General features: G+C 38.2%; 1 protein-coding gene across 1 annotated transcript in view; it reads left to right on the forward strand.

The window, feature by feature from the left end:
* Positions 1-18036, forward strand: part of LOC117821257 (probable G-protein coupled receptor 153) — a 44729-nt gene extending 26693 nt beyond the window's left edge. Inside the window, exons 3-6 of the mRNA XM_034695413.1 lie at positions 3104-3533; positions 11042-11231; positions 14217-14401; positions 16500-18036. Of these exons, the coding sequence (XP_034551304.1) occupies positions 3104-3533; positions 11042-11231; positions 14217-14401; positions 16500-17351 (1657 nt within the window). The 3' untranslated portion in view covers positions 17352-18036. The remainder of the gene's footprint in view (positions 1-3103; positions 3534-11041; positions 11232-14216; positions 14402-16499) is intronic.
* The last annotated feature ends 6212 nt before the right edge of the window (positions 18037-24248 follow it).

Raw genomic sequence — 24248 nt, forward strand, 5'->3', positions numbered from 1 at the left:
CTGCATCATATAGTAAATCCTTCAGATTGGTCTTCCACTGTTAAGACTAGTGTCACTTTCACTATTTGCAACAATTTTTAAGAGTGATGCTCGGCATCAAGTGAAACCTCTCTCCTGCCAACACATCAGCTTCATGTTGTTATTTGTTATAACACAGCGTACAACCCTCTAGACAAGACATCTGCTTACTCTTGCTTCCAGCTTCGTTTGTTTCCTCACAACACTCAGGATTACCAAGTAACGCTGAATAATACAGATAAGATTCACCTCACACTAACAGTCAGCACTTGCTGCAGTAACACCAGTTTGGACTTGTTAGACTCCCAAGACATCTGCTCTTCACACAGTATCAGATGTTCATAAGGAGATTGCTGCTAAAGACAATATTTGATTCTCATTTTGTCTGCAATCAGGGAGGAACGAGCATTGCTTGTTTACTTGTGGTCTGATAATAGAAAAGGAGTAGCCATTGTTTTGTCTTTTCTTTTGGCAGCTGTTGGATTTTAAATGACACCTTTGCAAACACAATGCATTAAAGTCAAATTAAAGTGTCTGTGAATGTTTTGCATCAGCATCATGAATATCAAACTTATCTGAATTGCTGTGATTTAGCAAACTAGGTATGTTGGTGTATTTATTTAAGCTTTGTAATTCCTCTGTGATAAAACAGCACAATGATGACTGTATCATTATGATAACTTAGAAGTAAATATCCTAAAAGTAAACCGATCATATTAAAAATAATTCAAGTGCTTGAGGTCTTGGCTTTGTCATCCATTACTTTTTAAAATGTTGTTATTCTACATGCAGATGAAATAATACAAATATTAATATAAATTATGATTATTATTATTTTTATGATTCTTCTTCTTCTTATTATTATTATTATTATTACTATTAATATTATTATTATATTATTATTATATTATTATTATTATTAATATTATTATTATTATTATTAGAAGTAAATTATTTTTTATTATTGTTATTATTATTGTTAATATTAATACTACTACTACTACTACTACTACTAATAATAATAATAATAATAATAATAATAATAATAATAATGATACAGAATGTATTACAAAACAAGAATTCTTAAACATAATTCAATATTTCTTTTATTGTTAGTAATAATAACAATACTAAATAATCATAATAACAACAGTAATAATACTGATTTTATTGATAAAGAACTTTTTTATTCCAAACATACCTCAAAAAGTCACAAAGCTTCAAATAGGCAGATCCTGTGTAAAGCACAAATAAAATGTTGCAAATAACAGTATTCAGTTGCCTTGCTCTTGTCTTCTTTCTCCTCTTCTGACAAACAAAGTGTGATTGCACTTCCTGTGGCATTAGGCCTGCAGATGCTCAACCTGCAGTCAGCCCAACCAATTCTGTAGATAAGCAGACGCTCAAATAAGATATGCAAACTTCCCTCTTAATCTATGCTCAATCTTGCTATCTTAACTGCTTGTGCAGCTGTCATTATTGGACAATGCCTACAGAGAGATATCAGGCTTTGCACAAAGACTTTCATCTACCTCGTCTGGTCTCTCTCTCTCATCTGACTATACCCTCTCTCATCTCCTGTCTGGAAACATTGACTTTTCTCTCTGCGTCTCCTGTACTTGTTTTCAAGTCACTTTTAACAACGATATGGCGGAGTAATAGCTCAGGCGATGCACCGTGTAATTGCTGTTCATCTTTCATTTAAATCGCTCCACTTTTGCCCTGCTGAGGTAGCATGGCTGCCTTGTCTCTGACGTTAACACACACTGAAGGCCTGAATTATGAATTTCAACCTTGTACTTCGGCAGCTGTTCTCATCACCCTGCGCTCACTGTCTTTTAGGAGCTTTTTTTCCTGGCAAAGCTCTCTCTCTGGTAATAGATTCCAGCGGCTTTGTGACGTAATCTCTCCATCACATTCACCCCAGGCACATTCAGGAAAGGCTAGCATAATTATTCACAGTGACAACAAGACCTACTTGTCTTTGCCAAAGATGGAGGAGAGTGCTGCCCCCTGTGTGCCACTCATATAGTGCTGGTGCATAGAAGCTAATGCAATATTGATTTAAATATTTCTGACAATGATTTTGACTCATTTAGTTTGAGAGAGTGATACACTCTATATCTAGCTGATGCTCCCCTGGAGGATTTTGATGAGGAAGGAGAGGATAGGCCACATGTGCTCTGGCTTATATAAGGAGACAGATTGAATTTCTTGCCAACTATGTTTGTCGATAATTGAAGATTAAATTAAGCAGGAGAAGAACAACTATGTCAAATGAAGCATTCTCTTTGTATGCACCCGCTTTTATATATTGTGCCCTCTTTTAAAGAAGACCAATTTATAAATGCCACTCTGAAGTGATGATGAAATTAAAAGTTTCAAGGGCCTTTTTTAGTGGTTTCATCTCCTCCATGAGCTCAAAATGAACTTCTGTCGTTGAAGGATTTTCTGTACGTGCCTTCAAAAGGTCAGAGTGCTTCAGATGCAAATGTCTCGACAATAGCCCACTGTTTTTTTCTGAGAACACAGGTTATTTTTTAGATGTTTATGATCTGTTGCAAACCTTGAAAAGAGCTGCACCACCAGAGGATATAAAACACGCTCAGCAAATTGCTCAACTGTAACAATTACTTGGAGGTGAGAGGAAATAGAAATCCCTTCACGCTGAAATAGACCTAGATGACAAATAGAGCGAGGGACGTAAAAAGCAATCTTTTGCCTTCAGCACAGCATTGATTTTCCTCCACTCATCTCCAGTTTATCTAAGTGATGACTGTGTGGGATGGATCTTTTTTACCTGTATATGTCCTGGTTACAGATGTGCCATTTTGGGGCATTTACAGCCTTTTGAATAGCTAATAACAGAAGGTTTCTTCTTCTGATGACCTATTTCTCCACCATCAGCTTTATCCATTAAAATGAAACTGTTTTGTCAGACATCTTATTGTCTAAAATATTTAATGCACATTGCAAATCAGCACACAGCTGAGTGGTTTGAAATGATGGGACTAAATGTCCTGAAAAATCCAATTGTTATTGTGTTTAAATGCTAGCAATCTGAAATCTGTGCTTCCTCTTCCAGGTTGAGTAACACCAAGAAACAGGCAGTACACACAGTGATGGGTATCTGGATGGTCTCCTTCATCCTGTCCACACTTCCTGCAGTGGGTTGGCATGACACCATTGACCGCTTTTACACCTCTGACTGTCGATTCATTGTGACAGAGATCGGTCTGGGCTTCGGAGTTTGCTTTCTGCTGCTTATCGGGGGCAGTGTAGCCATGGGTGTGATCTGCATCGGCATTGCTCTCTTCCAGACCTTCTCCATTCAGGCGGGACACAAAGCCGACAAGAACAAGTTCAATGTCCCCACCATAGTGGTGGAGGATGCCCAGGGGAAGCGTAGATCGTCCATCGATGGATCGGAGCCTCTCAAGACGTCGCTGCAGATCACGTACCTGATCAGTGGAATCGTTTTCATCTATGACTTCCTGACTGGCTTCCCCATACTGGTGAGTTAACCTTAACCTACATGCCTTAATGTAATAAAAGCCAATAATGGAGCTCATGGCAGAACTAACCAGCTGTAGGGTTTGACTGACTTGTCAAAAGTTCCAGTTATGGCAAACAATATTTCAACTCAGTTGTTAGACATCTGACATGAGTTCTTTGAGAGTTCTTCCAAGACTCTTTTGCTTTTCTCAGTAAGGGATAATGTATGGTTAGCAGGTTGTTATGGGAAAAAGAATCCCAACAGGGTGAGACAAGACACTGACGCAAAACGGAGGGGTCTTGACCACCCTGAAGGGGTTCTTTTTCCCATAACAACCTGCTAACCATACATTATCCCACTTATTACCCGGCCACTAACTTAAAATACAAAAACATTGTCAAAAACATTGATTAAAATGTTATTTTATTGATTGAGAATGATTTATGTTTACAGTTTTAAAAAATAGTCCCAGTGATTCCACGTCAGTTAGCGTTCCATGATGATGGATTTTTATCTGCCTGTTAAATGTGACTGAACTCTTTCCAGTGGATTGTTTTGACATGAATGCATGCGTTCAGTTTGACTCTGGTGTTGCTCGTGTTAGTGAATGTTAATAACCGCCGTCAAGGGGTTGTCAAGGGATTTTGACCAGTCAGAATCAAGCTTCTTACACAACTGGAAGATCAGTAAGAAAGCCGGGTAATAAATGAAAAATATTCCTCTTCAGATTAAACAAGACTGCCGACTGTCTTCACAGGTTGGATCTCTATTGTCCTGAATGTGTATATTTTGCATCGTTGTTGTTGATGTGACAAAAAGGTGTACATTAAATAAGGTTTGTGCACGTACTCAGAGTCAACACAGCTAATATTATGACTCAACATGAAGGATATTACAGAAGGAACTTGTTTATGTACCTATACTTTTATGCCAGTTTTTCAAAGAACGGTGCAGTAATTTTTTGCCCCGTCTTTTGAAACAAAAACACACACTAGCATATAATAAGGTCAGACAGACATTTTTCAAACCTCTGTATTACTCTAAGATGAGGAAGGTGACATGACATGGACCACGTAAAAAATAAAACTCTCCCATTAAAGAAGAGTTGATACTTCTCCCATACCAGACCGTTTTATTATTTACGTAAACCTAATGTTTCTTTCTCATCTGGGGCTGTAAGTAGGTCAGACCATGTGTGTGATGTGTGTCTGAATGTATATACAGTATGTATGGTCCACTGAGTGTGGGAGGAGGGGTGAGAATGTATTCTGTCTTTCATGCAAATAATAACTAAATGTTGGCCAACAGTTTTTTGAACAGTTTTCGTGCATGGGTCACAGACGGAGATGAATCAACTAAGCTCTATCGTCTGTTGAGGAGCCCTGACTTTAAGAAGTGTTACTCCCCTCTTCCAACAAGAGAACCTGATTCTTCAAGTGCATTACGACGGAGTGAGGGAGGGAGCCCTGTCTTAGTGTGTCGCCATTTGGTTTGCAAATTCCACCCTCAGGTTCTCATCCATTTTTTAACAAGTCAATTCATTGGTTTTCCACGCAGACTTGAGAGCTCGTAGAAAGCTTTAGGCTTATTTCTTGTGATGCAGCCAAAACAGCCATCCTGTCATCTTAAAAGCAAGCCACCGTGGCCTCCTGTAAGGAAAATGCCCTTTGACAGTTTTGTTTCTACCAAAGCAAGGGCCCTCTGTTCATGTTTAAGCCACAAGGATTACACGGTGAAGTATTAAATCACATTGACTTTTCATATACTAAAGTGCCTGAGTTCTAGTATCATCTCTACAAGCCATCTGTTGGTAGTATTTCTCATTCATTAGACTGAAGTGTTGTACACCTGAGGCAAGCCAAACAGAAACAAAGCACCACTAAATGTAAGCACCTGTACTGCAGAAATCTGAAGCATTAACCATGATAGCTAACAGTTTTCTACGTATTAGCATGAGAAATATGCTCTATTGTTCTTCAATTCTCAGTTGTCTCAAGTTTTCTCAGCAGAACTACCTGGCATTACCATACTCTGCCATCAAAACACTCTCCAATAATAATTTTGCACAGAATCATACTGTTGCATAAGAGAATAGAGATCCTTCTTTTCATGTAAACTTTCCAGTGCTGTTCCTGTGCTCATGTGAGTGTGATTATATTGAGTGTCAGGAAAATGCACTGCTGTTAATGCTTACTATTGCTAAACTACTAGAATTACAGCGAAGTGCAGTCTAATTTCATTATCTATAACCATCCAGTTCACAATTGGTTTATACCTGTGTCCCCCCCCTACGCAGCAGTGATCAACGTAGACATGAGCACTACATACTTGTGCGTCGATGTGTCAGTGTCGCGCAGCATTTCTCTGCCGAAACCAAGCGGCAACCTCCGGTCTAAAAATATGAGTCCAATGTGGAAGTGCTAAAAACTGCAGTTCATCGAGGATCTGCTTGAGGCTGGCTCCGGAAGTATTGGAAGTCACATACACATGAATGGGAAAAAGCTGATCTTTACAGCAGAAATAAACATGTTTACAGCCTGGTACAAAAGACGAGTGTAGTCTGGATAGCTCATTTCTCGATCGGCACACACTGTGAGGGGGGTAAATTGTTTTCTAAAGCAGCAATTTCGAAGATATTGAGATTATGAGTCTTTCAATGAGAGGCACGGCTGACATGATTGACAGGTGGAAACACTGTAGCTGTTGGCTAGGAGGCTCAAAGCCCGCCTCTTTATGTCAAAATCGCTCTACAGCAGCAATATGGCTGCCGCCGCTGATTGGCCTCTAACTGCTCTTCAGAAACAGATGAGTGACGTCACAGATACTAGGTCCATATTTTATACAGTCTATGGCCGAAATGCTTGAGGTCAGTGTGGTCTTTCTGATTTCGGGTTGCCTGTTTCTTATCCTGATACGTTTTCTCTTTACTTTTTCACAGCAATTCAGAACGCTTTATGTTAATTTAGAGCTGATACATGTTGCTGTTTATCATACAGCAAAGTTTACAGGGAAGAATAGAGGAGATTAAATACACGGCCGATGTATGGCCGATGTGCGCCGATCTCGGAAGTGCTGTAATTGCAGGAAATACCAACCTGCCGAGAGTGGACCAATCACAGGGATTGCGGTCTGAGTTGATTTGAGGCGTAGTTACATTTTGGAGGAGGTGTGCGTCAACATTCTTATGCCTCTGTGTAGATAAGAGGGCTACGCAGACCTACGCGCAGGCTATGCCATCGATTCAACGCAGAAGTACAAATCAGGCTTTAGATGTTTGATTATCTTTGAAGCACAAAGATGGAACAATCTGTCTTATTTCCCAGGATGTCTGTTTTAAACCTTGCAGACCAGGCATCCTGTTTATTGTAGAATCATTAAAATCTCATTGTTCAATAGCGGCTCACCAAGAAGTATGCATAGAGCATGCCAAAAATATTTCAAAACATTCTCTTTAAAATGTCTCCAAGAATGAATTGCTGCGTTTTCTTTATATTAGGGTGTTAAGGTCATACTAAAAAACACCTCATCTTTTACACTCTGTTAAATACTTCTTTGTCAAAAATGTGCTGTTACACATCAACATAAATACTGTACTATAGGTCCTAGCTGGGATATTGCGCAGATGGTAACAACGGAGAGTTTGCACTAACAAGGGAAGAAATTACAGGGACTGAATGAACTCCAGTAAGAAATCCGTGCTGGTGACAGCGATTACTCTGGACTGATGAGCACACAGATCTTCCGGCACCACAGCTGCTGTTTGTTGTTGAAAAGAACCAGTACACTAGGAAATGAATACATAGAATATTCCACTTCAGTTATTTTCATCTTCTGTCATTATGGTGCACTGCTGAATTATGGTGTGTGTTGTATTTTTACTTGTGAGGTTTAATGACATCATCATGCCTCCAAGCTGACATGTTTCAATTCAGGCTCAAAGGTGAAACAGCATTTGTGTTCATTTATAAGTTTATGTTAAAGGCAATGGTAAAATGTAATGCACACACATAAGAAACACAAAGTTTAGTACACTGTAGTGTAGATGAAAGATCATATTTCTAGTGCAGTGCCCGAAAAAAGGGGCTGCCAGCTCTCTTTATAACCTGATGTAATGAGCTATTTAAATGCAACGAAAGCTGTGACACACACACACACACACACAAATACTGAGAAATAGACGAACAGAGCAGAACAGCATCAGGGAAAACTACTGTAGATGCTTTAGAATCAAAACAAAAATTTGATTATTAACATGTGCATACGATCAAGCCCTGGCCAGTGAGTTATAATTCATATGCTTCAACAATAATGCTGTAATGAGATGTCACCCTCCCAAAATATTGCCACATACAGTATGTATTTGTGTAAGAAGTAACACTTATGTAACAGAAACCCTCATCATATGACTGCTTATAATAATATTACATCATTGCCAATTCAAGTTATCTTATATCAAAGTTCACCTTGTCAACATCTTAGCAATTTGTTGGCCTGATGATTTATATGAAGTGTTCAGAATGCACAGGGGTTCACTGATACATACTCCACCAATAAGAAGCTTTCTTTTTCTTTTTTGTGATCAATTGTTTATTGTTTTTTTTTTACAGTGGCTTTGACATTGCAAACATAGCATAAGTGATGGTTCAGCCATGTCATTAACAATAATCAATTATTAATCATGATGACATTGATAATAAACTAAGAAAAGTAAATATATAAATAAAATTCCTATCCCTCCCTGATCTTGGTAGTACAGTACATAAACTTAAACAATCCCACATATTTGTGCATACACACACATATACATACATACATACATATATATATATACACAAACACATATATATACACACATATACGTACCCATATGCACAATAAGAAGCTTTCTAAATAACAAACTCAGCACCTGTCAGTGCAAAAATCATCAGCTGTACAAGCAGCATAACCTCGGTTTTCATAAACCTAATATTGTGTAATGCAGAATGATTGTGGAATGTTAGATGCACACACATATATTACGCTCTCTGGATTTAGGCATGTTAAAAAATAATCAGCAGGTGATGGATCCTGATGGAGAGAAAACTTGTCATTTTTAAGTTTTTACTTGCCTCCCCTGTCCTTGGTGCCCCCGTCAGTTTTAGATCAGGCCAGCTCAGTAGGCAAACAAGGTCACCCTCATTTATAACATTCATGATTTCATCAAGTCACAGAGTAATGTTCTCAGAGTTCAAGGTGTGACCAGAGCAATAATGAGTTTGAGTTAATCAACTGATCAGTGTCTTGGAGCAGTGCATTAGAGAGGAGGATTAGACACTAAACCTGTCACCTTTAATGACCAGATAATGCCCTCTGTTGCTGTGCTGAGGTAGATTAACCAATATTGGCTGAAGTGCATGTCCTAACAGGGAATCATGAGAAAAACTGATGTCACCTTTTTTACACTAAAAAGCAATTCATCCAATCAGATGTGATTTTCATCCAGAATCTGGTGTTGTTTTAAATCTGCACCACTTACTACACATCAGAAAACACCATTGCGAAACATCACATTTAGGTACCATTTCTGGCACAGTGACATAAAGCTTTTAGCCAACTTCTTGTTGACACTCAGACACTCTGAGTGCAGAGTTTTTACTGAGAGCACCAGAACTTGAATATTAGAAAATGAAGAGGGTGATTTTTTTTAACCGACTCGGGCACAAATCTGAAGAGTCTCAGAGAGCAAAAATATAGCTAGTTCCTGCTTGCTAGTCTAAGCTTGTCTTTGAAAAGTATGTTGATCCCCTAAATAAAGTTACAGACTGTAAATCTCTGGGTTAAGCCCATGCATTTTAATCTTGTATAAAACTTTTACTTGATGCAGTATGGATCAACTCAGGGGGCTGTTTTAGAGATCAAGAACATCATAGTACAAACTTGTACCTTTTTACTTTGTGTATTCATTCTATTTGGATGTGTTATCTATGTTTCGTGTCCCTCAATCACTGTTTATAACACATTATGAATTAAAAAATGACTCTAGAGCTTGCCAGTTAGCTTAGCTTAGCTTAGCATATGGAATGGATTTGGAAGGAAACAGCTAGCCTAATCCACCTTCTAGTTCCTCTAAAGCTCACTGATTGTCAATAAACTAAAACTTGATGGTCAGACAAACACCAGCATTTATACTTCAATCTTAATACAGTTGGACTAGTTGATGTATGTGTTGACTGCTAACCTGGGAAGCTTATTCGTGCAAGATTCTCACCAAACAGTTATCATCTGCATTGAAATTCAATCTAGAAAATGACTGGACATGCAAAAGGGGATTTAGGAGACTCGTTTTTAGAGCCATGATGTAATGCACTTTCACAGGTATCAGTCAGAGCTCCCTCCACAGACTCCAACTAGTTCAAAATGCAGCCGCTCTGATTTCAACAGGCACATCAAAATATCAACACACCACTCCTGTCCTCACCAGCTTACATTGGCTGCAAGTTTTTTATCGTGTCGATTTTAAGATTTTATTGATTACTTTTAAAATTTTAAATGGACAGGCCCCAACCAATTAAGCGACCTTTTAACCCCCTATGTGCCTGGGTGGCCCCCCCGGTCTGTGGATGCATCTCTGCTGGTTGTGCCAAGATCCTGCCTTAACCCTCCTGTTATGTTTGTTTCTCTGGAACAGCAATAATGTTCCTGGGTCAATTTGACCCAGGGCATATTCAATTATCCAAAAGTTTTGTTCATTCTATTTAACATTTTGGTTTTATTATTTTTTATGAAGTGATGTTGATAAATTAACACGACAACTCTTCTGTCACATGCTGCCCAGATTTTTATGCTGCATTTTGCTGGTTTGGAAGGTACATATTACCTAAAATAGACTTAAAAAGGGTCAGTTTGACCTGCAACAAAACAGGAGGGTTATAACAAAAGGTGACTTTTCAATCAGAGCTCCAAGTTTGTGGAACTCCCTGCCACTGACAATTAGACAATCCACAACATTAACTGCTTTTAGACCCGCTCTAAAAACATTTTTATATTGAAGGCATTTCTCCACGCCTAATTCTTGAATTTGCTCTGTATTCAGATGTCTTGTTTTGCTTCGGTCTTTTTTCTTGCCCGTTTGCATAGTTTTTATGCTTTGTAATTCTCTGCTTTTATGTTCTGAAACACTTTGTAACGTTGTTAAGAAAAGGGCTATATAAATAAAGTTTATTATATTGTATTATAATAAAAAATGTGTATAATGATGTATTTCAGTTCAGTCATTTGGTCTGTTAATAAATGTATTATTTATAACTTTTAAAGTGAATACATTTGTAGAGAAGGAAGATGCTTCAGTAGACATACCAGTCCTTTTTCAGCACGAGTTTGTGCAGTAACAGTGTGTTCGTGGCTTAAAACACAGTAGCTTTGTTATGCTGTCTACTGACCTCTCTGTAATCAACAGTTTTCAAACAGTATTTTATGGAACATAACGTAGTAAGAAGTCAGTGATAGCTAATTCTGTATTACTCCTAACACTCTTCTGATCCTGCCCAGGTGGTGAGCTTTGCCAGTCTAAAGTTTGACCGCTCCTACAACTGGATGGTGTTGTGTGTGCTGTGGTGCTCCATTGTGCAGTCCATCCTGCTGCCCATGTTCCTCTGGGCTTGTGACCGCTATCGGGCTGACATCCGCATGGTGTGGGAGAAGTGTGTTGCGATCATGTCAAACGATGACGTGGATGAGGGTAAGGCACTGTCAGCTGTCACCTTCCTGTCCTGCCTCCTTTTTTCCCTGTTCTCCACTTGATGACGTAAACATGGATAATGATTCCTATAGCGAAAGATGGCTTGAGTAGAAAACTTATGTAGTGGAATTTGATCTATGTGGGATATTGTTGTAATGATGCCCTGATGTTAAAGCACAAATAAACTCCCTGATTTAACAACAATTAAGTAACAGTTTAAATATAGGCATGACTCTCCGGGTCTGTGTTTTACATTTTTCTTCACTGTCTTTGGCCATAGGAATAACAGTGAAAAATATGATTCATCAACAAGGATAGTTTTGTCTCTTTGCCAAGGGTGTATTTCTATTTGAAAAAATAAGGTAAGCATCTTGTAGGAAGGACACAGAGTGTAGTATATGGCCTGATTTTTGATTTTCAACTCTGATCCATGAGGTAATGTAAGGTCCCAGTATTCAGAAGTAGATTAATTTCTGCATTAACCACTAAGATATAGTTAATTATACTATTTTTATACATTATATTTAACCCATTTAATGATGATTCCTTCAATTCCTGGGATCATTTTAATGAATGTTAAAACTGATCTCATAAGATAGAAAAGCCAGTTAAAATCAAAGATATATCTTTAACAAGAAACACCATCTTTGGTAACAGCTATAGTCAACACGGCTCATTAAGCACTAATCTGGCTGTAATTTAGACAGCTCTTTGGTGGGCTGAGAAAATGTTTGAAAGATGCTCTCAGAATGCTACAACATGATTTCTACTTGTTTAATCCCTAATTATGTTTCTTGGAGAAGTATCACTTGTGACAGTGACAGGCTAACTTTGTGAGAACAGACTCTGTTACTGTCAACTAGCAGTCTCATTTGTGTGGACAAAAATCCCAGATGAATGGAGCGACTATAAAAAAAAGATGGACCATATTAACTGATATGAAAAAAGTCTGTAGTCTTTGATCTGAACTGGTTTTAAGTTATGATTCATTAATATAATGCAGTTGTAGGATTTTCCAACAAGTATTAAAACTGAAAAAGTTAAATGTATCTTTATGAATTTAATAACTTGCCTCGAGTCATTTTGAGGCCAAGGCTGAAAATAGAATAGAAGAACCACTATGATAATATATCATGATTATAATATGACAATATTCAGATCACTTGTTACACTTGTAGCTCTTAACAGGGACATGTTTTGCATTTATTTAGATTTCATTATAATGTGATTAAACTTTAGAGTGGTTCAGACCTTCCATTAGAGCAATCCTGGATTTTTTTGGTATTGTAAATATTCTTAAAAAAAAAGCATACTACTGAGTTTCTTTTTGTCCTTACTAACAATATATTTTGCGATAAGGTCTGAAATTAGTGGTCAAATGTTATCATGTGACCTATCATGTGACCTTTGTTGCAAGAAGATGAAACTGAAGTGACAAGTGTCTGTGTAACATAACTCTCCATAGTGAAATATATGTTTCTGTGTAGTTTTTTTTTCTTCTGTGGTGTGTATCTGATAAGGTGTTTTACCTTACCATGCTATAAGATTGATGTCATTACAAAGAAAAAGAAGAAAGAAAAGTTGCTGGAGAAGAGACATAGATCTACCTGGCAGCACTTTTTTCTTTTTCGCTCCAATGCAGTGAAACTGGACGGTCTTCCTCTACACTGCCCTGGCATGAGAGGATGATAAATAAATGGTACTCCATTTATTTTTTTAAGATCCAGATAAACTGAACAGTTGTGGTAAAGTTGAAAAGCAGTCTCATGTCATAATGATGGTCATATTTCCCTCAAGTCACAATACAATACCCTAGTTTTTTTTTCTTGAAACATAACTGCAATGTATATAAAAATGAACCATGTGTCTATTCTTTTTTTAATTTTATTTTTGTTTGTTGGAATTTATTTGTTTGTTTTTATTTTGTGTGCCCCAGCCAACCACTCAGATTGAAGTAAAGCACAGTACTGTGAAATCATATTCAGAGACCTAGATAAAACGGCTCTTAGTTCACATCTGACTAATAGATAAAGAGAAAGAAAGCGGCCCAAGACGTGTATGTTTTATCACAGAGTTATCTAAGGGGGTTGAAATTGAAAACATTTTCGCAAGTCACAGACACTTCACAGAAAATTTGGTCCCAAAATGAGGTCACATGATAATCATAGAAAGGCTCATGGAGTGCATCCATGACTACTTCACCACAAATTTATGCAAACTGATGACAGTATGAACCATTTGTCTTTTTTTCTATTGGCACTGTTTAAACTCAACCCAATCTGAACCCCTCTCTCCTGTTTCTAACCTTCCACACCTTCTGATTTCCTCCCTCTTTACACCCTCCCTGATAACCGCTCTAGTCCAGCAGGAGCCATAAAACATCTCAGGGCAGGCCACTCTGTGTGATAATTAACACTGCCAGTTCTCTGCTTTTTTCCAGAGGGCTTGCCATGTATAACTCACCACAGTTGTATGTATAAGGATTGTTTCCTGTTTTTTTTCCGGAGCTACTGACTTGCATGCCAAGCTGCCTGTGCAAAAAGCTACTTTCATCTTCCATCTTTTTTTGGCCAACAATTTTCTCAAGATGAGCATTTTACACCAATTGATCTTTAAGGAACATGAACGCAGAAATTGGGGAAGCAAACTAGGTTGATGGGTATTCAGAATACTTGACATTGTATGATTTTGTTGAGAATATAAACTCTGGACCTTCAAAGAATCTTTAAGCCACTTTAGTTTCTGAGTACAGAACCAATTTGGGACGTTTTTTTCCCACTTACTTAACATTTGTTTGATCATTTTGAAACTGAAAACTTTTGATCCAAACCACATATTTTCATGAGTAGACCCGTATGAAAAGTCAACTTTCCAGAGAACAATTGAACTTGTCTCTCTTATCTATTCGTCTGTCTGTCTGTCTGTCTTGTGTATTGAGTCCGTTGCTCTCTAATCCTGACGCTCGTGCTTTTCTGCACTTTGCAGAAAACAGCCAAGATGGAGGAATACATGCCGACTTAATAAATGACAGACCATATGACTATAGCTCGTCGCCTGAAATCGTGACGCTAGACCATAATGCCAAGTATGAGTTCTCAACCTTAGAAAGGGGGGTTCCACATGGGTATCCATTGAGGGAACAACAGGAAGATAAAATGCAGTATTTGCAGGTATATTTTCATTGATTTCCTTCATTTCTTTTAATTGATCAATTGAACGATTTTTACATGACACTTCATTGCTTATGTGCATGGTGAAATGGCCTCAGTGGCCCATACAATATCTTGCTTGAATTTTATGGAATCATCAAGACATTTTGTAATGCTATCTTCCAGATCGGCCTTTTTTGATTTAATGCAAAAATACACTGGCTGACTAATGTTTGGTAAATATGACCATCGACAGTCCCATGTTCTTCATTTATCACTTTGTCTTGGCCATGGACCTACATGCAATTGACTAAAGTTCTCTTTTTGAAGAGGGTAAGAGTTTAGTAAATGACTTACCTTCTATATTTCAGGAATCCTACAAGATTTCAGGAAAGCACCATAAACATCTGCTCATGTTTTACCCTAAAGCATATCTAGCATCCATCCCAGTCTGATGCAGAGCTATAAAAAAAACAAAAAAACTACTTTGTGACCTTGATCAAAACCAAAAATGTGTTCAGACAAACAACCCTCTAGGACAAAATAACAAAACCTTCTGATCTGCTTTGGTTTTAACATTGACCTTACCACTCATCCTGGCCCTTAGCCATAAATTGGATGAACTGAAATTATTGACAAAAGTTGTAATGATGATAAAAAATCTTGATGGACTTGGCCTGCAAGACTGTGGTGAGGATATGTTGATACAGAATCAAGAAAATGCAACCCTCACAATGTTATCTTTACAAACGAATCACTGTGTCATCTTTGTGAGAAACAACTAAGCAAGGGCTTCAGTGTTCTAAGAAAAGTCTGCAGCAAAAGCACTTGGTTTACCAGTAAACGAAACCAAATTGAAATTGGTATAACACCCAAGATGTCCAACATAATAAAGGACATTTCAAATGCCAACAGACTTCTTAAGAAGCCTTGAAACAGAGATGAATACAGTAGCTATCATGATCATTACCTCCATCCATTGCTTTGTGTATCATACTTCTCTTCATATGGTTGTACAGTCATTGTTCATAAAGTAGATTTAGCTGTGCTTGTCCTTGCTGTCCATGTGTGACGATGAAACAAATAAGATGCATGATTTTGATTTCAGTAACGTAAAGACTTACTGAACTGTGTCATAATCTTGTTATTGTGTCTCTGCTGTAAGGGTGAAAGCCCAACTAAACAACAAGTCAACCAACTCCTTTGAATCATATTCACGTAGTACCTCTGTTTTAGAAGTGCGATGACACTTCCCAAGTGTTCTGATTATGAAATAAAGCCTCTTTGGCTTTATGGCTTTTTGTGATGTGTGTCTGTTACTGTCTGTTCCTGTTTCCATCCTGCCTAAACTGTCTGAACATCTTAACTCATTCTAATGCTTGTGCTGCCCTCTGCTGTTGAGCTCTCCCACCCAACACACTCAGTGCTACTGTATCGTCTGCTGTCTCATTTCTCTGCATTTACTAAAAGCAACCACAGGGGGGCAGGCTGATATCAATCTTGTGGCTCTTGACGTCACCCTGACAAACCCTCTCTCTCTTGCATAGTTGTCAGAACAGAATGGAATGTGAGTATAACATGTAGAGAACTATCAATTTCTTTCTATTTCTATCTCCAATTAATGGAGGTTAACAGTAGTGCAGATATAACCCTGCCATCTGCATGTTATTATGTCCGAGGTAGTTACATGCCTGAGGGATTAATCAAGACTTAAAGTTGCTATTCACATCTTGAACTTTTATGTGTGACATGTAGGTTTTTATTTAAATATGACAATTTAATCAGACAACATAGAACAAATTCTCAAACATAAATGTCTCATTTAATGAGATATCACCAGAAAGTTTTCACTTCAACCACAATCCAAACACAAAGCAGTTCATTGGGACGACTGCAAATGAGTGTTATAAAGAAATTCTGAGTAATGTCACTCTAAAAAATTCCTACATGTAGTAATAATTATGATAAATTAATAAGGTGTTTATTATTCTAAAATAATGTGTCATACCATATCACTTGGTTAATGCGTTCATTTGTTATCTTTTGATGCAGAACTATTGGTGAAATAATTTCAAATTAACTTATAGACTGAAGGGTTTGGTTTGTGTGTTGCGTTTAGGTGCCCCCTACAAGAAGATACTCCCACGACGAAACCGACATGTGGACCAGCGACCGGATCCCCTCATACCTGCACCGATGGGGCTCCACCGAGGACATAATAGTGAGTGCCCACTACAGCTCCACCTTGCCACGCCACGAGAGGCGCAGGAGCAGCCTGGTCTCCTACCACGAGGAGAGCCACCATCATCATCATCACCACCATCATCATCACCCGCACCGCAAGCGGCGACGCTCTGAGGATAGTATGCACTCCCTCAAGCACCTGCCACGCGTGGTTTGCGGTGGGGAGCGCTACGAGGACGAGCTGCGGTGTTTCAGCCGTGATGAGGTGATTAACTTTATAGATGAGACGCCGCTCCCGAGTCCCAGGAAAAGCCCGCGGCGCACATCCACCATCTCACTTATCCCCAATGTGTACGAACAGCACACAGTCATCCTTCCTTACTTCCCACTCACAGACTTCGAGCGTGAGCCTCAAGCACTCAGGCGGCTCTCTGAACACAAAAGAAGCTGTAGTCGGGGCAACTCGCCTGAGGGTTCCCCGAAACCAGACAAACCTGCAGGAAAAAAGAGCTCTGGGATGTGTGATTCAGGGAAAGGCTGCCAGGAGCGCTCGAGAGACAGGAAACAGCAATGTGAAGCAGGCTCACCGGGATGCAGCCGTCAGACTGTGGGGCATTCTGCTTATAGGCCAAGGACAGGTGGGGGGGCAGGTGCTGGGACTGACTGGGGGCAAAAGAGGCACAAGGTGGAGGGTAAAGGAAGCACTAACAGTTTTGTAAGCACACCATCAGCATCCTCCTCGGGGTACATTACTTTTCATTCAGACTCTGTGGGCTCCACCACCTGAAAGCAAGTTTCTGTTAATGTCAACAACATAACTGAAGTCATCATTATGGAATCTTGCTGGATTTTGGAAAAGTAACCGGATTTAATGGGCCTAAACATGAATTTGTATGTAGGCTTTGTAAAGGTTAGATGAAGACTTGACATTGGGTTATCAATCCAGGAGACTTTTTGCAGCACCGGCACAAATGAACAGTTTTTAAACGGCGTGAACATTCCCACACCTAGTTTCTGCGGATTGATGTTGCTTTTAATGAAATGTTTAAAGGTTTGAGGGAGGTAGTTGTTCGGTTTGTGTTTTTTTTTAATTGCACCTTAAGAGCTTTAAGTTAAAGCTGTGTTTATTTGGCACCTGATAACTGTGTTTTGTTTTAGGGGCACGTTTGCTTTAAACTAAACTTTCCAAAATATGAACCATGTTTCTTGAGATTGGAGGATATGACACGTTTTACATATTTTTTTGTTTTGAATATGATGTAAACTTTTCTATTAACATCAAAATTAAAGACACATCCCAACATTTATTTAGAGCACCCTATGTTGAAGTAAAATGGAAGTGGTGTTCCATTGCCTAAAGTCCTGTGTGAGATCTGGAGGTATAATGTGAAGGCCCCTTAATTCTTAATGAAAATGTGAAGTCATTTTATGAAGATTGACCTGTCATGTACATATAAAAGATATTGACTTTATGGTTTGTTTTTTTTGGTTTTAGTTTATTCAAACCTTGCTTACAACATTTCCTCCCAGTTCTTCTAACTGTTTGTGTAATGTTTGTTTGTGTTAACTTTTGAGATCATCAGACACAACATTATGGGATATTTACACACAGAACATCTGACCAATACAGCTGGTAATGGTGCTTTATCCTCATGAACTCAGCATGTCAGCCTGACCTCACCTCCTATACGCTCCAGTAATGTGTTCAAACCGGTAATGAAGATGTTCAACCATCCAGAAGTTGAATAACCAAAGCCTTCAGGCTGAATAGATGTAGCATAACTTAAATACTGGTGTTGTAACTAAACCAACAAATGAGAATCATTGTGAACAGACAGGACACTGAGTTGGCTCTTATTTTTCAATTACGATTAATCAGCGAGTGGTGTGATTTATCAAAAAGTTCTCACAAGACTGCTTACTGTCCCATCTTGGGATATTTTTTATTATAAAGGGACTTTTTAATGCCTGATTCACTTCAATAAAATGTTCGCACCCACAAAGGTACAGTCCGGACTGCTGTTGAACATTTTTTAAATATCATCAGGTATAAAAAGTAAAGCTCAACAAGAGTTTGTTGAATTATCATTGAAATGCCCTCCAGATTAAAAAACAAAGATCCCAAGATGCCCCTCCAAAGAACACAGAACAGCCAACTCTTCTCGGCCACTGTTTACTCAACCATCAGCTTTTAATGTTTAACAAATGGGACGATTATCGGACAAAAGAGTTGTGGAATTCTTCCTCTGGTAGCAGAACTAACTTTAGGCTTTGACTTCTCTTGGTCTGGGACTGTGTAAACATGAATGTAATCGAACTGATTAGATTCCAGTTTTCAAAGACTTATTAAGACTTTACGGAATAAGATGAAGATTTTCCCTTTTTAAACCTCATCAGTTGATAAACTTGTTCTCTACTACCTCCCAATTAATAAACTTGCATATACATTTTTGCTCATCAGCAGTCATTTTAAATGTTGTTTGAATTCTCATGTTTAAGTGTTGCTCTCACCAGTTTAGGCCTATTCAGTTGAACAAATTAGCTAAAATGCGACTTTTGTTGGAAACATTACATTTCCCTGTCAAACTATGCGATGTCATAGATTTTTGCTCATTTGTGTTCACAATATTCAAATATAATTTTGTAACATATTAAATATCAATGATTTAAATAGGAATGATGTTAAATGTTATGATTTTCTTGTTTAAATGATGAATTTGTTAAAAGATATGACTGATTAAAACAACAAGATTATGCTTCAAGGTGTGTTTTTAACATTTTGTTACTTGTATTTGGTTGTTGCTGTGCAGATGTAGTTTTTATTCTCCCTCTACTATATGCTTATCATTTTCCCTGGAGATGGAGTGTAGCGTTATGATCTTACCGAAGAAAGATCCTTCTTTTAATAAGGCTAATGAAGCAAAAATATATTGGAATCATTCTTAATTTGTAATTTATCTGTTATGTTTGAGGGTCAGGATGTGAGCAGAGCATCAGTCAGTTGTCTCATGTGATGATTTGCCTCAAAAGCTCCAAGAACACTTGCCCTGAAGTGTTTTTTTTTGTGCTATTTCATATTACCAGTTAGCTTCAGCACAGGACTTTAACTTTGGTCTCTAACTACCCCCTTAATGTCCTCCTTTCTGTGCTCAAATTATTTAGTCAAACATACTCTGTTATCAAAGTTGTATTGAATGAATGTTTCAGATTACTTTACCTTAACAGTTGTAAAATATAAAACCTGTTCTCAGCTGAGAGTTTACTGACAGTAAACTGTATTAACAGGAAATGACTTATTGAAATTGAACTCCTAGACCTTTTAGAGCGCCATCTAGTGCTGGAGATATATCCAGTGACAACACTGTAAGGGAATAGCCAGCTCTCCTCTAATATTTTTAGTTTATATATTTATATTTTAATAATTAATACTAGTATTACTCTATACTCTTTATGTGAAACCTTGCTGACCTCTTTGCAAAGGTTTTGTATGAAATACAAGAAGGACAATCTTCAGAGTCCTAACTCTTTGTTTTATGCTTCTTTCACATACCATAGGGGCGGCTTTGGCCCGGTGGTAGACTCACAGTCGCCCTCAATTGGAAGGTTGAGGGTTCAATCCCAGGTCCTGCTGTCCACTTCTTTGGCAAGAAAAATTAACCTCAACACACTTCCCCTAGAGGCTGTGCCAGCAGTGTGTGAGTAGGATTAGTTAACACTGATTGGCACTTTATAGCAGTCTTTGCCATCAGTGTGTGGATGTGGTGTGAATGGGGGAACCTACTTTTAAAAGTTTTATCGTTGTAAATTTTAATATCAACATGAAGTTAAAGCACTCAATTGTCAGTATTTTGCAGCCATATCTGATCATTTTGATGAATATTACCACTTCATAAATGAGTGTGCTACATTTACATGTTTAAAATGTTGGTAATGTGAACTACTGAAGCTTTCAGACAAATTCAGTGAAATATTAAGTTAAATATTTACCTCTGAGTTTCAGTGAGGTGGAAATATAAATCGCCATAAACTGTCTAAAGTCTCGAAAATAACAAGTACAAGTTAAATGCCAAAAGGATGAAGAACGTGTTTTCTGCTCCATCTCCTCCTCCTCTGACTTTCCCCGGCTCTCATCATCATCATCATCATCATCATTATTACCGTCAACATTAGAGCAAGAAAATATATACTGTCAACTACTTTTCTGATATGTGATGAGTACTCAAAGTAAATACAAAAGTAATATTTAGTAGTTTTTTTTTCATAATTTGTCTTCAAGAAAATAAAACCAATTCAGAAACAGAGACGACCAAAGAGACCTCATGCAAGTTGCATTCTGTCATGCTGCATTAGCATTTAAACATTATATCTGTTCTCATGATTAAACTCTCTAAATGTCTACATGAGGACAGGAAAAAGCACAAGATAAATATTTATCTTATTATTAAATTAAGTAAAATAAACTTTAAAATGCAGTCATGAACAGTCATTGTTCATAATGCTTGATGTTACTTAACAGCTACAAGAAACAGCCCAACAAGTGAACTGTCCATACAGCTGGACTCTGAAGTGATTAGTTTGTCTGGTCTCTTTACTTGTTCCCAGTGAGGAAGAGCAGCTCCAGATATGTTCATGTCTGTGGTAGCACTTTGTTGTCCTAAACATCATCCTGTGTGTCAGCACACAGCACACACACACACACACACACATCCAACTGGACCAGAAAGTGTCACAGATACATGTGTCACCTGTTGTGCAGTACATTTCATACTCTGTCAAAGAGGTTTTTAATCATGTTTGAGTCAATCACAAATATAACATAAAGACTGAAATCAACTGTGTATTTGTTCTTCTAATAATACAGATCGACTGTGAGTTTACCTGATTAACATCCTTTTCATTTGTGTCATGTCTGCAATGTGTCTTTATGTGTGTTATTAGAGAAAATGCAACAGATGTGTCCTGTCAAACCAACAATAATTCAGTCTGCAAGGCTCACACCTTTGTACCTACAGATGTGAGCCTGTCATTAAGCTTCAATAGCTTACTTGTAGCAGTTAAGGGTGATTCCCCTGTGCTCTTTAGTTTAGCTGTAGCCTGCATGGGATCAGAGGACAGCTCTATTGGAAATCAGGAGTGTGTGACTCAGATTATATGTTGGGTCGCTTACACTGATTTACGTTTTTGCACAGTTTTTCTGAGTTTTACTGAACATGAGCGCATATTTACTAGCAAAATGAGCAGGGGGCGGAGGGTCTGCGCGCTCTTCATCCACGTCTGCTCTGTTAAGAGCGCCTGACTGAACCCAGTCTGATGCTAATAACTTCTCTCCCTCACTTTGGCCCTCAGCTCTGATGTGCGTCGCTATTATTGTGGCAAACCAAACTAGCTTACTTAAACAATGCTAAGAAGAGTTCATAGAAATTCTTAGAAAAAGTTTAAGGCCATTCAGTGTGGAAGTCACGTGTCAGCTCCTTTCTTGGATAAAACAAACTTTTCTTGTGCTGTGGGCCTCTGTTCTTCTCATCTAAAGAGAAGCTTTGACTTTGCTCCAAAGGGAGCATTAAGAAGATTTACTGACGGGTTTTGTGCGCTGATCAGACCAAACAAAAAGCTGAAATAACAAATACTTGCCATAAGGGGGCTCGAATCTGTGAGTTTACTTATTTGAGGGGGGAAACTTGAACGAGACAATGTGGAGTGCACAGGAGCAGCTCTCTTCCAGGGTGCTTCTCAGCGTCTTTTCAGCAGAGATTGTCTGAATGAGCTGTGGGCGTTTCAGCGATTCTCCTCGCTGTAGGTGCCATCCTCTCCATCGCTGCTCCTCTAAAATGGACAGACGCTTTATGACATCCCCACCAGAGCAGCGGAAGAAAACTATAGGACGCTTTAAAAGAGCTGACTTGTTGACATGTTTGCTGTGTTGCGCATATGTTCTTTATAGTATGTCATTCCGATCACTGTAACATGTAGATGGGCGCTGAATACAAGCCTGTGTCATTCAGATTCCACTTGGTATCTAACCACTGCTGCTTTCACTACACTTAAAATACTAAAATTGAATATAGTTGATTTCAAACGTTTTGATCGGCTCCACTTTATCTATTTTTATCGGTCTTTTAGGTCACAGGAGGATTTGCAGAATAAATGCATCTTAAGACAATTATTTGTCTGCTTACTTTACATGGAAGAATTGATGATTGAGGGACTTCATTAAGATTAAAGAGAAATTTAGTTGAGGCTAAAATTTGGGAATTGTGTCTTGCAAATCAGTGAGTATTAAGAAGACTGCGTAAAAATTAGGATACTTCGGTGTTGATGGTAAAGTACTATTTTGGCATGTGTGTTGAGGAGCTGTTCTAAATGACATCTCAGAAACATGGTTACAGAACTTCTATTTCAACTTTGGGGACAACTTTGAGCTACATTGGTTCAACTATGTATTTTTCAGAAGCCAGCCCAGAGCTCCCCGTGATATCTAAGTCCAGAGGCAACAGAAAAGAGAGCATGGCGTGAAATTAGCAGCTTAGAGCACGAAATTGTTGTGCTGTCCGACAAGTTTCTGATTTACCCGCCACTGTTTCGGTAGTTATGCGTGAAACCGGAGAAGATTAGAGGAAGAGAAATCAAAGCCCACTCTTCTCCACAAGATATTTTTTCTTAAGAAGTAATGAAGTATGGGTAATACAAGAATGAAAAATTAAATTTACACCTTAGCACAAGTCCAGTGTTCATAAAGGATACATCTGACATTTAACACCACTTGATGAATAAAAGATGCAACTACTGCAGGCTTAGAAATGTAAAATGTATTTTTGTTTGAGGATTAGAATGCCTGTTGGGTTTATATGGTGGCCCCGAAGGACAAAACAAATTTACAAAAGATGAAACCCTTTTACAAAGTTGGAGACAAATTTACATTTTGGAAAACATTTTTACATTTTATAAAACAAAATTACATCAGCAAAACACTTTTACCAAGGCCAAAACAAATTTACATTGAAGGAAACAAATTTACAAACAACGAAACACTTTTACTGTTAAGTCTGACTGCTTTTAGCCTGACTCTGTTTGGCCTGAGGCTATGTGGTCTGAGGCCATTTCATCTGAATTCTGACATATGATGAAAGTTTTGCAGAGATATGATGCTTTTTCATCTGAGGTCTGACACCTCTCTCTGAGACCCGAGGATGTCCTAATATGTAAACCATGTCCATCTCTGTTTGGTTTCTCTCCATCAAAACAAACTAAATGACCCCTCACTCGATCACTTCCGGATCACTCCCAGTATTTGGTACATTCCCTTTCCATAAAAATGTTATTTTAGTTTGTTTCAGAAATGGTAAACGTGTTTCACCTTTTTAAAATTTGTTTCCTTAAATGTAAATTTGTTTTGGCCTTCGTGTTTTGCTGATGTAATTTTGTTTTATAAAATGCAAAAATGTTTTCCAAAATGTAAATTTGATCTCCAACTTTGTAAAAGTACTTCTTCTGTAAATTTGTTTTGTCCTTCAGGGCCACCGTAGATTTAGATCGACTTGCATGTAGCTTCTGAGCCCCCCATCATGTAGGCTAATTAATCATGTTTTCATTGCCCATCTGCCAATTCTAGGCTCCTCAGATCAACCAGCATTCCCTATAAATCTTCCACATGCTGAAGGAAGTTAAGAACCATACCCCATTTAAA

The sequence above is a fragment of the Notolabrus celidotus genome, chromosome 11 (assembly GCF_009762535.1).
Source record: "Notolabrus celidotus isolate fNotCel1 chromosome 11, fNotCel1.pri, whole genome shotgun sequence".
Classification (NCBI taxonomy): domain Eukaryota; kingdom Metazoa; phylum Chordata; class Actinopteri; order Labriformes; family Labridae; genus Notolabrus; species Notolabrus celidotus.